Here is a 17,600-nt window from a genome sequence, read left to right as displayed (position 1 = left end):
TCCATGGTTCCATTTTAGAGAAAAATAAATGAACCAGTTCAAGTGTCATGAAGCTACAGTTCTGATTCCTCTACATATTATATTTTTTATTATTTTATAAACCACTTTTCCTTCTACTATTTTTCATTCAAGTGAATATTCTCCTTTGCTGTGCCACTATAAAGGTATCTAAAGAGATTTTTATGTATATCCACCTATATATGAATCTATCTGGGTATCTGTTAAAATGCAACAATATAATTATACACAGTCCTGCCATATTCACCAGGTATTTGCTTTTGTACCCAAATTTATACAATGTTTTATGCCAATTTGGATTTAGAGAAAACATAATTTGTATTTTAAGTATTGACATGATTCACCTGATTCCTTGGGAGAGCCAAGAAATCAAAGAAGGAAAAAAAAGCTGCTAATGAATTTATTTCAAAGTAGGCTCTGAAAATAGGATTTAACAAATAGAATGCCAATATTACATATATTTGAGAAGCTAAGAGAAACAGGAAACAAGGGGGTACAGGAGACTTCTCACAGAGCTTATATTTAGATCTTGAAATGAAGAATATCTTATAAACCAGCAGCAGCAGCCTTTTAAATGTCGAGTAGATGCTTTTAGTTGGCCATACCACTAACATGCTGCAACTGGCTGTTTGTATGTTTAGAAACTTGCATCTGATGTTCTGAAATGAAGAAAGGAGGCTGGGATATGAGGTAACCAGTCTGTCTTCCCCGACTAATGGAACTGGTTTTCCCCTCCTTCTTCATTACATTGGCCAGCATGGAGAAGAGCAGTGTTTAAGACCAGAAGCGCAAAGGCAATGCCCCAAACCCACGGTACCTTTGCACACACTGAGCCAGTCACTCTTCCCCACTGTCACCCACACCACTGCCCGCCTCTATATCAAATGATATGGACCAGAACTCCACAGGGCTCTCAGCAAAGCATGCATCACCTCATCCAACTTCCCAATTCATTTCAGACCTCAGCCAGAATTCCTCCTGTGGAAGTCAGTGGGGAAAGGCCCAGAGAGGAACCAGCCAGGGGCTTGTACCAGTGTTTCTCTTTTATCTGAGTTTACAGCAGCACACACACCCTCGGCTCCTTGCAGTCTCATTGGTCTTCCTCACACTGAACAGCTTCCCATCTTTCTTCATCTTATGGTTTTAGCTTTTGTCCACATTACATTTACTTCACATGCTCAGCAGGCAAGCTCTTAAGTTGGACATCTGTGTACAAGAGCTGAAGAGCTCGTTTATAAAGAGACAATAAAACTGGAAGGTAGCACACAATGTCTCCCATCAGGCTGTGAAACAAAGCCAGGTTAAGGGACCTCTGTTTCAGCCTTAAAATCAACTGTAACAGAAGTAAGCCCAGAAGGTGACTAGGAATTCCTGTATTTACTGGAGCTGATTCTCCCCACTAACTAAAGCTTAACATCTCCTCCCCAGCCTTACTACTCCTTTGCACTGATTAGTTTCACACATGAGTGAATTTTATTCTGACACTGCTTGGTTGTCTTGGCTTTATTCACTGCAAGATGAGATAAGTGAATTTAAAAATGCAACAAATTTAGCAAAAAATGCTGAAATATTCACTGTTTAAAACGTGCAAGTTCATGTCTGAACACTGTTGGGAAGCACAGCCTGCAATCTGAATTGTACTTTAAACTTATTTTTCTTGCTAGCTACACATTCAGCCAAAATCCAAACACGCTTTGCATCAATATACAACCTTGATAATCAGGAAACAAGACAAACAAATATTTTAATCTGCAAAAGCTCTTGAACCACAAGTGTATATGGTTGCATGGTTGTAGGTTACAACTAAACAGATGAAAGCAGGTCAAAATCCAGATCCAAATATTACCAAGAAATACATATGTGCTTCTAACCTTTGGAAATAAAAAAATCCATTAAACCTGAACATCTAACCTTTTTGGTTGTTTTTTTTTTAAACTTACTTAATCTTTTATCAACCTACTCTTTCAGGCCCAGTCTTTTACTGTCAAACCCAGGGAGAGCTGCAAAAACATAAAAAATTAAAACCAATAGAGATGAACACCTAAACATGGGAATTTACAAAGTACACAGTCACTTAGAAGAATGGCAGAGGAGAAGTCTCCAATTATCCTGTACCGTGTACTTGAGAGCTTTCTGTTTTCAGTATAGCTTTCACTGGCTTTCAGAGAGGTGCTCTACACTGCATTTCCTGAAACGAAAAGACAACTAACCTGTGCACATTCCACCACTCCTTTGTCACGGGTAAGAGACTCGCTCAGCCAGACCCTCCTTGGCACTCCCACCTCATGATGCAGCACCGTGTCCCCTCACATATGGAGCAGACATTGCTCACCAGACATTGCTCTCCCATAACTCAGAATGAGACATGGGATTGCACAGCACTGGGACACAAATACACATTCTTCCTACCTTACTGATGAAGAACAAAGGCAGTGTGTTTAACAGACCTGCTCAGCCTGAGAGCAGAAATGGGAAAAACTCACCAGCTCTCAGATCTTGCACTGATAATCTGTCTCTTCAGGGGGACAGAGAGGAGATCTGACAGATGAGCATCCACAAACAGATGACTTGGAGCAAAAAGAGGTAGAACAACCAAGGAGATGGAGAAAATTACACCTTCACTTCGGATTTATTGTTTTTGTTGTTGGCTTTTTCCCTGCTTAACGCATGGTCATGGCTGACTTTTGGCTGCCAGCAGCTGAATCCTGTCCATGTACACAGTCCTCAGCAAACAGAACAGCACAGCATCAAAAGATGCACACTGGGTGTTACCTCTGTGCACTAGGCAAGGACTTTTCACTTTGTGTCTCTTATTCCCAGCCTGCTGGTGACGATAAGAAACATTTTATGTTTTTTCACATTTTGAAAGTCAGGAATTTTGAGCTCTTACATAGAGTTTTTATTGCATTAAAATATCACCAGCCTCTCTGCTGAAGTCAGACAATTCTTCATGGCATTCAAGAAAGCACCTGAGGCAAAGGGCACATAAAGAAATAGGAGTTATTCCATCAAAACATAAGAAAACAACTTTCTTATTCTGAGAATGACTGAACACTGGAAGAGGTTGCCCAGAAAGTTGGTGCAGGCTCCATCCCTGGAGATGTATATACTCAAAACCTGACTGGACACAGACCTGAGTAACCTGCTCTAGTTGCCCCTGCTTTCACCAAGCACTGGACTAGACAATCTCCAGAGGTATCTTCCAACTTCAGCTGTTCTGTGATTCTGGGAAAGTCATGAATTTTACATGTTACCCAGGACAAGAACAACACATACTATGTTGATTTTATATTGCACTCTCTTGGGGTACAATTCCTCTAAACTATTTAATCATCATATAACAAGCTGCCAGCAACAAGCTACTATCACAAAGGAAGAAAACTGATGCACGTAACTTTCATTTTCTTGAATTTCCATTAATCTCTCTCCTATAACATTTTACGTATTAAAACACTTTATTTCATTACCTGTGGATAACCCACACTCATTTTCCTTTCCTCTCAGTCTATGCAAAATCACATCTGAAATGACAAAAAATGTGACCATCTCACTGAAAAGAAAACAAACCCTGCTCAAATATAGCTGGATGAAGATACATTCATGGCTATTGAATCCCTCAGAACTTTTGTCTAAAACACTGCATTTTTATGTCAAAAGCAGGAAGCTGTATTCATCGTGTGGGGGTTTAAAACCTATCATGACAGACGTGCCAGGCTCTTTGCGGATACCTTGAACTTCTCCTGAGCAGATTCAGCTGTATTACAGCACTTCACCAATACTGTTCACCTGGGACACAGTACCTCCCTTCCAAAGGAGTCAAAAACAGAGACTAAGGTTCCCAAGAAGCATCAGCAACACTTTGGTCTCTTGCTCCCAGTCTTTTAGTCCGCAGTCTTCCCTAGTCAATTTAACAGATTTACACTCTGCTATTCGGACTTCCTGTCTATAAAATGACACCAACACACAATTCCAATACAGGGCTCTTCAATCCTCCAAATTACACCTAAATTCTATAGGAATAGCATGTCTTTGGTGAGAGTGACAAAGCAAACTTCACTAAGATGTGTTTAAAAGGACTCCAAGATAAATGAAACTAATTTTCACTTTAAATTTGATTTTGAAACTGAAATACCATTATTGCTGAAGCTTTTCAAAAAATGCATGCATGCTTTTCTCCTATCTAAACACATTTCATTAGAGAAATATTTCTTCATTCTGTTTACAAAGAGGATTAGAAAGCATTGCATCTTTCACATAAATATAAAACCCTGCAACCGAGCAATTTGAAAATTTGTATTCATCAATTTGTATGTCTCAACCCATGGGAACAGCAAAAATACCTGCAAGAGGAGATGTGGGAAACACAATGCTTTGCAGGTAAGGTAATTGACACTAGATGAGACTTAGATCACTCACATGAAGTTTCAAATTCTTTCTCTGCAGTTTACAGAAGCCAAAACAATTAGGTTTCCAAGTTAGAAGAAAGCATATCCTAGGAAAAATTATTATTATTCCTACAAGGCACAGTGATATTCCTCCTCAAAATACATATATGGACAAACCCATTTAACAACAAATAAGCAAAAAATCTGGCTGCTGACTAAACAGCAAAGACAAAAAGCGAAGGAAAAAAGCAATTACAAAATGATGTGCCAAGTGCACCGAGTTATGTGCTTGCTGTTGCCGATCCACCCCACAGAGCACATTGTGTGCCATTTGCTTTGCTGCAGGTGGGTGAACCCAAGAGCCAGAGGCACAGAAGCCCATGCACAAACATTTTTCTCTCTCTTGAGTTCTCCTTTTTAACTTACATTTTCAATTCTTTCTGCTGTACCAATGCTGTTATCTCTAACAGGGCAATACATGAATCAAAATCAGAAAAGTCACAGTGGGAAGTTTGTTGTAAGCCAGTTATCCACAGTGTATCCCTGCATTAAGCAAGGCAGGTTAACTAGATAAGCCTTCAGTCTTTCAGAAAAGCAAGATCAAAGCAGGTAACTAATTTGTAATGATAAGCCATTCCTCACCACAAATGGAGATGTAAATTAAAAAAAAAAACACACTTAAAATATATGGGATAATTAATTCACAGTCATTATAAGATGCAACGTAAGTGGTTGTTGCATTTACACTCTTCCAGTACTGTAACACAAACATCTAAGGGGAAAGAAACATGATTTTCATTAATGCAGCTCACCTCTATTAAGGACAGTTAGTTAAGCCAATAGGCCTTGGTACTGAATTATTAAGAATGTGATTCAAATCAACATTTATTCAGAAAACAACAATATCAAGAAAAGATTTTACTGCAGTGGAAAAAAGCACACGATATGCTTCAGCTGTGTACAATCTGTTCACCTGTACAGTTCAATACCATTCAAACAAAATTACAGCTTGCAAATCAGGTATTACTCCAGGCCTCTGAGAAGAGATTTCTACTAGGAGGTTTCTTCTTTTTTCATTAGAATGGCTCAAGGAAGCAAGAGACAGGATTAAGTCAAGCTATGAGTCACTAGGTAATACAGGTATGTGTCTTGCACACAAAAAAAAGTATCTGAAAATAATTTTATATTCAATTAAAAAAAATAAATCCCAAGAAGAAAATTTACCTACTAGAGGTGATCATGAGCCAAATTTTGTGAATACTTTCACAGATGGGAAGACCTATTCATTTGGTTGAAAACACGCATGGGAAGGATAAAGTCAGAAATTACCTAGCTAAGTACAGTTAATAACACTAAAATAACTTGTAAATAATCAATAATTCTGCAAATAAATGAGTACATTGGGACTAAAACCACTTGGTTTCCAGTCGCTCTTACACGTAAAAAACACAGAAAGTAAATTTATGTGAGATTGCAATTCTAGGGATACAGAGTGTATTATGATATCCTGATAATAAATGTTTCTTTACAATGAGATGATTTGAAAAATGGATGAGAATGCATGCCCAGTTTAGGGCAAGGATTTCATATCACAACATCCTACTTATTGTAGCAGAAATGCATCTCAAGTTCAACATACATCCAAGTCTTTGCAGGACCAGCTCAGGTCCCTTCAAAGTAAACTCTGTCTCTGATCATTCTCTTCTTTCCTGAGGGACACAGAAGATCCTGATGTCTCACTTCATTTTTCCTGGTAACTACAGGCAGCACTACAGTTTCATCAGTAGGATCCTTCAAACAGCCCTTAACAAACCCCTCAACAGAGTATTTTTGCTCTTCCCCAGCACCCATTTCCCTTTCTGTTTGCCCAGAACTACTGGCATATGTCCTGGCTCCTCACAGCCTTCTTTGCATGGCAGTACTCTCACCCCTTCATTCCATCTCAACTTGGGCATCTGCCCGTTTTCCTGCCATTCCAAATTCTTCATACCCAAAATGAAACAAACACCAATAAGAAGTCCTCTCTCACTTGTCCCCGAGAAATAAATCCCTTCTGCCAGATACATGCAACTTCCCCTGTGCTAATTCCTCCAAAACTTGGACAGGGTTTCTACCTGTCAATTATTTCTCTTCAGAGGTGACGGGCTGAAAGTAATGTCACTTCTTAGAGTCAGTAGGTGGATGAAGCTTTTGGCAACTCTCCCAGAAACCCTTTTCATGTTTCTGCAAGATACTGCTGGGGCAAAGTTGCTAATCTACAACTGTGCTGCAAATCTCAGCCCAAGAACATATGTTCTTGTGCTGTCAAGAGAGAGAACTGCAGTGAAAACATTACATAGTGCCAACCACTCACAAAAAGATATATGGGTGCTCAAGTCCAATGCACTGAGCAGAAAATTAAGATTGTTCTCATTGCTTTTCTCAAAATGTCTGTGTCATCTATAATCAATGAAACAGTCTGAAACAAAGCACAGCCATCTCTTTGTTATCCAAGTAGCTGAAGAAAACAACCTAACATAAGAAAAGTACTGAGGATTTGTTATAGCTCGAATAACACAAATACACTTGTAAAAATTCATTGTTAGTACTTTGGTAAGAGATTGGAGACAGGGACTTCAAAAATGCACCATTTAGAATAATAATACAAATGAAATTGTAGCTAATACTGGGAAAGGAAATTCTTAATACCCATTCCTAAGAGAAATAGGATTGGCTACAAAATCTTGACTCACATGAAGAAATCAAGACATTGAAAACAGAAAAAAATCAGTCTAGCATAAATGAACTCAGGATTAGTTCATAAGACACATTGCATAAGCAATTACTTAATTCCAGATGTTTACTGCATCTTATCTATTTAAAATAGTGAACTGCTCTATTCAAATGATCAATATATAGAGTGTGCAAAAAAGATAAAAAATTATCACCATCTATTGTACTAACTAATGTAACTTTAGTTCTTTCCAATCTTCTTGATTTAATGTTCTCTGGTGGCTTGCTTCCCATCACTACATGAGATCATATGCATTCCTTTCCAGTTTGGTCACCGTGCTCCAATAGACATGAAATATTTTCACAAAAATCAAGAGTAAGTACATGCTGAACAACTAATGGTGCAAGAAGACTGGTGTGAAAGATAGCTGCTGTTCAGTTCTCTCCAATTTCTGCTAACTTCAGACATTCAAAGAAATCTGATTATGCTAGGCATAGCCCCTCATATCTATGCTTGTGTAGTAATGAAGTGTCATCTCATTACAATTTCACAGAAATTAACTGAAAATGTTAATACTTCAAATGGATTAGATTATCATTTCTCCTCTCTGAATCAGATTAGTATAAAGCACATTTTTACAAAACAGCACACACTTCTGTGCCACACCAGTACAAGTGACAGAAAACATACTATTACCTGCCTGAAATCCTGATCAAGCAGAAACCTAACGATACCAGCTTAAACTGACACCTCTGCATGAACAGTCACCTCAATACCTATGAGCACTGAGCTTTTACAGATGCTTTTGAAATGACCAAAGGCCCACTGAAAATAGTTTGGTTCATTAGCAGTGTATAAAGACTTCTTTATTTGGGGTGTGTGAATCCCGACCGCTGAGACTTAGTTTGCATTTATACTACACAGAATTAATAGGAATAAAGGGAAAAAAAAGAAAAGCTATAATAAGCTGCATATTTTCCAAGAGGACTTTGTGCTGTGTAGTCAGAATGGCAAGCAAAAGTGCAACATTCTTTTAAAATTAATCATTTCTATTAGAAAATACACTTTTTTTCCTTTTGAGTTTGTCTGCAAGTTACCTTCACAATTATGGGCAATGTTGGGATCTGTACAAAAGGGCATGGTTCTTCCAATTTTTTCAATATTGCACTGAGAAGAGAGCTTCTTGCTGACTTCTCTAGCAAATAATGCAATTCATGGAGTGATACTGGAATCATATTGAAAAAAGGAAAAAATATTCATTCTACATTTCACTGTTTCATTTTTAAGACTGTTATCAAGGAGAGAAATCATTTGCAATTTGTGTTTTGTATTACTTGACTAGAGCCTCAGAAAGTACAAATTAGCCATGCTGTGTTAGCAAGACAAACCAGACCAGCTGTGGGCACGCAGATTATTCATTGAAATTACAGGGATCAGTAAAACTTATTATATACATGGCCTATTAGCATTAAGAAAAAGTTGAAAAATAAAAACTTTGCAGAATAATGAGTAATCAGAGGTTCAACTACAGCTAATGGCAAAAATCAAGTTTTTAGAGTCCCTGCTGTGGGCATCACGGAGACTCTGTGAAGGGCAGGACACATGTGTCTCAAACACTTCTCTGCTGCTGATGGGGTTTGGTGAACAAGGTCAGAAAACACAACTTTAAACCAGGAGCAGATGAGAGAAAGAGAAAACAATTCAAATTTCATGCACATTTGTCATTTATTTAATAAAGAGGGAGAAAGAAATATACCTTTCTTTCATGAGCACTGGGCACGCCAGGGGTGTTCTGCTTGAGGAAGCCTGCAGTTGTGGACCACCTGGTAGGGTTTTTCCGTGAAGGCTCTTCTGAAGAAAAATTTGTGTCACTCACAGAGGTTGAGAGGCCAATCAGTGCAGGGTCACTACTACGTCGGACATGGAGAGGCATATCTGAAGAATAAAACAGACAGTAAATAAACATTGACTAGATTTAAAATGTTTTTGACAAAGGAAAAATATTTTTTTAAGCTCTGGAAGGGTGGCTGCGACTGAATGTGGTTTCACAGAGTAAGGAGTTATTGACCTTAGCATAGTTCCTCAAGGACAAGGTCTGTTCCCTCCAAACCACAGCCTTGCTGCTTGGCCGCACAAGGAGAAAATGAAGGGAAAACCAAACTCTTTGAACCTAGCACAGCTCAGTGGCTTTCCAAGTACAAACACAGCATCCTTCCTATCTGTTGGATGTCATGCAAAATAAAAAGATGCAACACAAACTTGAACAACCAGGTGACATACAGGTATTTTAAAGAGCAAGTAGCCAAAGCCCAGTGACAAAGTAAGGGGTGGAACTAGGACGATGTGTCCCCCAGCCCAGTGCCCGGGCTGCAGCCTGGGCACTGCTAGCACAACTGCTGCCAAGAAGCTGCAGGCCAGCCAAGGCAGCCTCCTCACCTTCTAAAATATACTCTGCATTTCTTTCTCACAACTTATGGAAGAGACTGTTTTCTACTCTGCATTCTTCCTTTGCCTCTTCCTGACAGCTCAAACAAGACCTGTGCTGATTTACCCTGATTCCCTTAGCCTTCCAGCTGGCATGACTGACAGGAGAAAAGTATTTCATTAGTAAAAAATGATGCAGCAGGCAGGTAGACTGATTGGAAAGGTTTTCTTAATATATGTAGAGGTCACACCCATTCTGGAAACTTTGATGGCACATTAAAGTTAGTTTCTTTTGAAATACAACTTAATTTTTTCCAATTTCATTTATTATCCTGCAACAAATACCCACACATCTATCCTCTCCTTGCCCGAACAGAAGTTTCACTGCCTGAATTTGTGACCTCTCAGTACTCTCCCACTCAGCATCAGAACAGAAAGGGCTGTGATTTATCAGTTTTATTTCTCTTTACTGCTGCACTGAGAACTCTGAATGCAAAGTGCAAAGGAAAAAGGTGAAAGCAATGGCACATAAGCAGTTGAGTCAGTGGGAAAGGCACACTGGGCCACAGCTGAGAATAAAAACCAGGACTAGGTTTTAATGCTTTGATGAAACAGTTCCCAAGGAAACTGAGGGTGCACGTCTGGCAATACTAACAGGAATACACGGTGACAGGAGTTGTTTGTTAAATGACTTGTCTCAATCTTGACAATTGCTTCATGTTAATGTTACATTTAATAATATTAAAGAATCTTATTTTGCAGGGCATTATGAACACACTGAGAAATACAGTAAGTCATGCCACACAATGAAAATATGGGAGTTTTTTTAATCCACTAGGGCTCCTGCTGCTGAGATATAAATAAGTGTTACTGACCAAACACCAAAACAGTCAATCTATTTCACGTTCATTCTGGTAAACAAGAATAACAAAGAATTAATATTTTCTTCCCCACAACTGTTATACTATTTCTCTTTCCTTTCCTTTTTTTAAAATTTTCATAACAAAAGGTAATTTCCAACAGGTAAAATGCTTTCTTTTATAAATATGTATAAACATATTTATACACATACACATAACTGTATAATGGAACTAGAATTAATTAAAGGAGTATTTCATGAAAGATCACTAATTATGCAGGAAAGTCTTAATGGTCAGAGTTAAGTCTCCTAAGCATTTGATTTCTCAGTATATACTCATAGACTGTAATAGAGGGTTTTTCTTTGACTGTCTTGTTTTCAACTGCTTCAGGTTTCATGAAGCAGCTGAAGGCAAAGCATCTCCTTTCCCCCTTGACAGCAAACACATGAACAGTGCCCGATGAAACCACAGGAGATCTCTGAACAAAGGTGGCTCAGCTGCAGCCCCAGCCAGCGCCCCAGCACGCAGGATGGAGTGACCCCTTCCCAGCAGTGCCTGTGCTGCTGGCACAGCCCTGAACACACACTCTCCATTATTAGATCAGCCTGAGCCAAAAAGGGGCTCTGTAGTATGTAGTGCCACTTAAGAAAAATACCAATCTATATTTGCTCCAAGCAGCAGCCCGTGCATATTATCATGTTTGCCTCCGCTACCCACCCCACAACAGAGAATTACAATTTTCAAACATGAGTTCATTTGCTCCTTATGCTTGTATGTCTATATATAAGCAAGGTGATAGCAAAATGTTCTTGTATTTTTACACTTCTTCAAATTGCTTGACAAAACAAAAGTTCAGATGGGTGAACTTCTGTAAGAAGAGAAGCCAAATTGCCAACAAAGAAAGAAAGGATGAAACTGGAAATCTAGCCAGCGTTTCTGGAGGGGAGCAAGACATTATCTCTGCCTTGGCTTTTGCTTTGTAGTGAAAACCTGACAGTTTGCACAATGGTGAGCAGAGACTCTTCAAAATTCAGGTAGTCAAGTGTGCAATGGAACTCCCAAATACTAATATGCTCCAGAGAAAACACTAACAGGAAAAACTTTTTTACAAAATCTACTCACAGATGAGCCACCTTTAATATGATCAGTTTCATTTTAGTAAGGTTAGCTATTGAGGTATTTTCAGATGTTACTGAACATTTCATCAGATCTTAAAAAAAAGGGTATTCTGTCAATATAAAGATACAAATGATCTACTCTAGTCTCTTCCTATGAAAATATTCCATACATAAAGAAAAGTGATTTGTTTTACTAAGCAAATTTCACAATAAAGTGAATTATAGAAAACAAAAATTTGTCTGTGTTGCATCTGCGTATTTCCCAATTTAACAAGAAATTTAAATATATGGCATTATTTTTTTATTACTGGGATGGGACAGGCACACTGAGTTGGCTCTGATGCATGCTGCTTGGCAATGGTCAACAGGTCTTAATCCAAGAACTAAATCTTGTTCACACTATGTTAACCACACGATTTAAACATAATGTCCTGCATTCTCTTCAATTCTGTTCTGAGAGACCATTCTAACTTGGGTTTGATACTCTCTATTAAAACAACAACATAAAGAAATATATTGAACAGATTTTTTTTTTTAACCAATATATTGTTGGTTACAATCCTCTAGTTTACAGAATTTGAATAGAATTTATAGATTTGAAGAGGATATACTTTGAAATATTAAAAGGAAAATCAAAGGAAAGGAACTTAATAATTAAACCACAAGATGAAGTACGCATGGGACCGATGCAATGTCACTGATTCCAGGATGATGGCTGATACTGTTTGAAGTCTGTGGTTTCTTTGAAGAGTGGATAAAACAGCAATGAAGTCTAATCACAAGGCTTCAAATTCTCTGTGGCACTAATGCACTGTAAATATTGATTTGCTTCTGCAGCGAAGGTGCCTTTTAAATAAGCACTTGAAACGGTAAATCTAATAATGAATTACAGGAAGTTTTAAAAGTCTAAGGAATAAAGAAAAATTAAATTAAAAATCCTGAAAGTTACCACTAACTCAGTTCTTGAGCCACATTCAAGGACTTGAAGTATTCAACCCAGAGTCAACTTCAGAAAGAATTATGTGGACAGAGAATCCCATTAAGTTATGTATACAGCCAGAATTCTGCTAGAAAATGGTTATTTGTAGGATATATCCAAGCTGTATAACAAAATGCTTGCATTCATAATCATGAAATTCTGACTGGAAGTCTCATTTTATTAAAAGCAACAGCGGTTTCACTATAAATTATAAAAACAGCCAATACACATTTTATAACCATCTTTAAATGTTAAGAGAACAGAGTTGTACCTTCCCTTCCTGCCAGCAATTCAATTTTTATTTTAAAAGGGTCATCACCTTCTCTGATTTTCAAATATGCTCACGAGCAAAAGCATTTGAGGATCTGGCAAACTCCATCCATAAAGCTGAGTATGTTGTCCTGTGTGCAGGCACTCAGCACAATGGATGGTGGTCCCCCAGAACAGAGCTAATATATACCTTCCCAAACCAATTTCCTTTTGGATGTCAGCTTGGAGGGCATGACTAGAAAAATACATACTTATATTTATATAGCATGCCCAAGATAATTTTACTCTGTGAAGGTTTCAACTGATGCTTCAGCTCCCCAGTGCCACTGCACTTTGTGCAATTTGGTGTGCAGTGAATTTAAGGCACAGAAATGAAAAAAAATGATCTTAGAGTCATTTCTGGCCATCTCACACAGACCATCAGGCTCATGACAGGTGAGTAGACCAGAAGAGGATTTTTTTTTTTTCTCTCCACTCTAGAGATGTCTCTGGGAAAATGATGAATCAGTAAAATCAAAATCTCTGTGGGAAAGAGTGGCTTTTAACAAAAGAGCTGCTCAGGTTAGACAGAGCTCCTGAAAGTGATCCCATAGATATGTATGTACATCAGGGTGCACGGTATACACAAGACACACATAGGTCCTATGTCAGCATCAAAAAAACAGTCTGGGGATAGGAGATAGAAACTGAACAGCTTTGCTGTCTCCAGGGCCCATCCAGCTCATCATTCTGCTCAAATCCTCATCTGGAGCCCAAGAGAAAGGACGAATCAGGGTCATCCTCAGGCTGAGGAAAGCAGGACTGTTTCTTTCAGCTTGAAGTACTTGAAATCACAAGTTAAGGCTTTGTCTATATTTAACTGAAATATCTCTTTAAAAAATTTAGATTAGCCTTGAGTTTCACACTCCAGCACAGCTCCTGGAGTTCTGGTTCCTATTTCAGTAGGTTCAGTTCATCTCCTTGTTCCACTCAGCTGGACATAGCAAGACCCAAACATCCTTTATGACATTCAAAAGCTCAAATCCCCATACCAGTTCAACTTTCATATTTGCAAACCTCTGAGAGGTGATGATAACTTCCAAAGACCACTGAGGCTGTTGTAGAATTGACTATGGATAGAAGAAAAACACTTGGAGACAAAAACCAGCTGATTGTGAACTTATCTACAAACTGCTCTAAACCCTAGCAGCAGCTAACATAATGCAGAACTTCTCTACAAGATTAACAAAACAGTGCAAATCAAATGTAGACATCTTGAATTAGAAATGGAAAGACAAAAAAAAAAAAGAAATAAAAAGCCCTTAAGCCATTCCAAGAGGTGAAGAACCACTGCTGGGACAAAGGCACCACCCATCCTGAAGAAGAAAACAGGCACACTGTAGGGAGAGGACAGCTGGGAAGGACACAAAACAGGAGCACCACAAAGCTACCACCAGTTGCAGATCTTTTTAGAAACATACTTTTGAATGTCACATTAAAGCAGGAGGAAATACATATATATTATATATGTATATATTTATACACACACCACCAACTCTGTCCTCATGGCCCAGAGCAGTATTTTTCTCTCTCCCAGAATCCATTCCACTTTTAAGTAATGATTATTTAAAAATAATTTGCAGCATTTCCGAATGGCAAAATCTCCACAATTTGTTTATTTGTGTTATTCTCCCCAAGTTTATCCTTCTATCACTAGTTACCTCCCCATCCCTAAAAAAACTCTTTTTTCATATGTCACATACATCTCAATTCTCCCCTAAACAATGCTACACAGCACACAGCCTTTGCCTCTTTCATTTCTCTACTACTGTTCATTTCTGTAAATATTATTCCAGTCTTAACTTGTTCAGAAGGCACCCGGAATAGTGAATTTCTTTTATGAAATACCCTCAGTGCTGTTTAAATCCTCCCTGTCATTTTTTGAACTTTGATGCTAATATATAGTCAACAGTAATCACATTTAAGTACTTTATTGTCATGGTATCAACCCAGAACATCCACAGAAATCCTAAAACTTTTTCTGTAGTCTCACTCCAGCATCTGTCTTGATAATTGAAGTATAAGTTCAGTTTAGATCAATGTTCTCATACATTATCTTCTATTTATTAAGGCTGAATCAAACCGTATGGAGTTGTGTAGTACATCTCTGTTGGGGTATATATCTTTCCTTTGTTCATGCTATTCTATTTTCCCAGTCTATCAACATGTGGAAATTTAATTAACATACTCTTTACAGTACTGATTCTCTCGGATTTAAAGATGTTAAATAAACCAAAAGTGACAGGAGGCCTCATGAAACCCTATTGGACAACAATCTCTAGACTAAGATTCCCTTCAATTTTTAAGATTTCTGTGCTGACTTTTAATCCATACTGAAGTGTTTACGGTCACATTTCAAGTCACTTAAATTTCTATCAAATGCTTCTACATTTGCAAATATTACATGAATTACACAGCATTTACCTGCAAATGCCAAGTATTTTGTATTCATGGCTTTCCCTTTCAGAATTACAAGAAAGGTGACATAGTTTAGATAATTAGCATTTCTCTACTTGAAAATATGTTTGTGCTTAAAAAGATCAACTTCTGAAATTAATTTTTCTACATTCAGAACTCTCGGTTAAACAAAAAGACTTCCACTGCTCATACAGAGAAAAAAATCATTGTTTTACACAATTCCAGATATTTATAACTACTTCATGTACAAACCAACTGTTTTCAGTTGTTGTTCTAGCAATTCATCGTCAAACAACAGTTTATGTACTTCTCACAGACAGATTTTCAATGTTATCAAATATTCTGTTTTCTTGTATCTTTAGTTTTAAAATGGCACATTTATAAGCATTTGCACATGAAATCATAAGTCACCATTGGCCTGTTTTCTTCCCACCACTGCCCCATGCAGTTGGAGCTCTGGCAGGCAGCCACACCAGGAGCAGGGCAGAGGCTGGGCCACAGCACTAAAAATGCACAGCGTGGTCTGGAAGATGGCAGATTAAAGCAGCAGGTTGTGTCCCCAACCATCACATAAATGTAGAGAAAAGACACTTGGCTGTGTAAAACACATAAACAGAAGCCCAATGCATGCTAGCACACCTTTAAGAAACATAGGACATTATGTTAGCATGCCTATCATCAAAAATCACTCATAGAACAGTATGATTTCTGGAAGAATGGACAGCAGAGAAAAGAATGCAAGCAAGCCACCAAACAAAATTGTATTACAAAGCAGAAGAAAGAAGAAAAGTCTTTACTTTCCTTGTAAAATTTTCAGTTTCTTTTAATAGAACCTAAGTTTTCCCTGCCATGACTGCTCAATGACTTTGAAATTCAGAAATAAAAAACAACCTGCCACAGCCACATTTTAATAATGATGTAATGTTAAATCCTTATCTTGAAAGGCCTTTAAAATAACAATCTTCCTTCTCTTTCTCTAATATTCTTTCTTCTTACTTTTGAATACTAAGATCCAGGAAGAAAACGATGATTGCACCCTGAAACTCAATTTACTCAGACACTGACTTTTAAAGCTAATTAGAGAAAGATCTTTAAAACTGAAATTAAAATTTAATTACCTACACCCTCTCTGTCTCTTTTCTCTGGGCTCTTTTCTAAAATGCAAATATCTTTGCATGCCAAAAGAAAAGACAAAAATGTCAGATTTTACAAATGTTCTACTCGGATCTGTCAAAAAATTGTGTTTCAGTATATTTTAATGAGCTAAAGTCTCAGAGTTTCGCGTACATTCTTCATGGATTTCCTTAAAACATACTGGATTACCTCTTTACCTGTTTTCATGCTACTGCTCCAAATGTAAGAAAAATGCACTCTAGTCCCCAGATGCCGAAAACTTTTGCAAAAATTTGTGCCTTACTTCTTTAAACAGTTGTGTGACAGTAGAAACATCAACATTGCTGCTGCTGAAGTTATTTTGCTTTCATTAAAGATCATGCATTGCTAATAATACTATGATTGATATTTAGTTATATTATAATGAAGACACTGTATTACACATCTTCATTCTGCAGTGCAAGCAAGAGTTTACAGTGACAAGAACAAACTCCTGGCTGCTTTGACTTGATAAAACTTCACCACCCTGAGACACAGGAAGGAAGTTGGCAGATATTTTTCTTACCACAACTTTGAAAAATCCCCTGAAACTTAACAGAAAAATTCCTCCTGTTAGTGCAGTGCTATGAAAGTTGTTGATTGTTTATGGTCTAAGTGCTTTGGGTAGGCTCAGAAAGGAAGCAAGACATTTGCAACGTTTTCCTGGATAAAAGAGAAAACATATAGATGAAACAATAGGATTTAGACTGTAACTTGAAGAGCTCAGTTGGAAAGAACAAGGAATGATAGAATGTGTATAATACACAGCACAGTTCTTTCACCAGTGAGTTTCAGTCAGAGAAAACCCACCGTGGTTGCCACTATCGTCACCCCCTTCTGGTCCCCAGGCCACCACTGTGCTTTTATGTGAGGAGGAAAAGGGGTGGGGACAAGTGCAGTACCCTGCAGTACCAGATATGAGGGATTCAGTACTACTTGTTAGACTATATATATTTCTGACTTATCAGAAAATAAAGTTTCTTTCAACATCTGTTGCCAACACAGTCTCATACATTACGACATGACCTCATATGTGAAGTGAGAATTCCTTTGTGGATCATATGCAGATGCCAAAGAGTTAAACATGCTTAATTGAAATTCAGCAGGTACATGTGTAATTAGCAAGAGATTTGTCACTACACAAGTCCTTACAAAGCTGGTACCACTGAGTGGACACTTGGCAACCATCCTTTTCTGGCTGGGGTGAGCATGGCTGGCTCCAGC

General features: G+C 38.0%; 1 protein-coding gene across 13 annotated transcripts in view; it reads right to left on the bottom strand.

Annotated features, from left to right (window-relative positions):
- PARD3 (par-3 family cell polarity regulator) overlaps positions 1-17,600 on the bottom strand; it is a 448,911-nt gene that overhangs the window by 263,223 nt on the left and 168,088 nt on the right. For all 13 annotated transcript variants that reach the window (XM_082293631.1, XM_082293621.1, XM_082293619.1 and 10 more), the window contains exon 4: positions 8,873-9,051. In XM_082293631.1, coding sequence (XP_082149757.1) covers positions 8,873-9,051 — 179 coding nt within the window. The remainder of the gene's footprint in view (positions 1-8,872; positions 9,052-17,600) is intronic.

Source organism: Coloeus monedula, assembly GCF_965178545.1.
Source record: "Coloeus monedula genome assembly, chromosome: 1".
NCBI lineage: Eukaryota > Metazoa > Chordata > Aves > Passeriformes > Corvidae > Coloeus > Coloeus monedula.
Note: the sequence above shows the minus strand (reverse complement) of the source record. Positions and strands in the feature narration are given on the sequence as shown.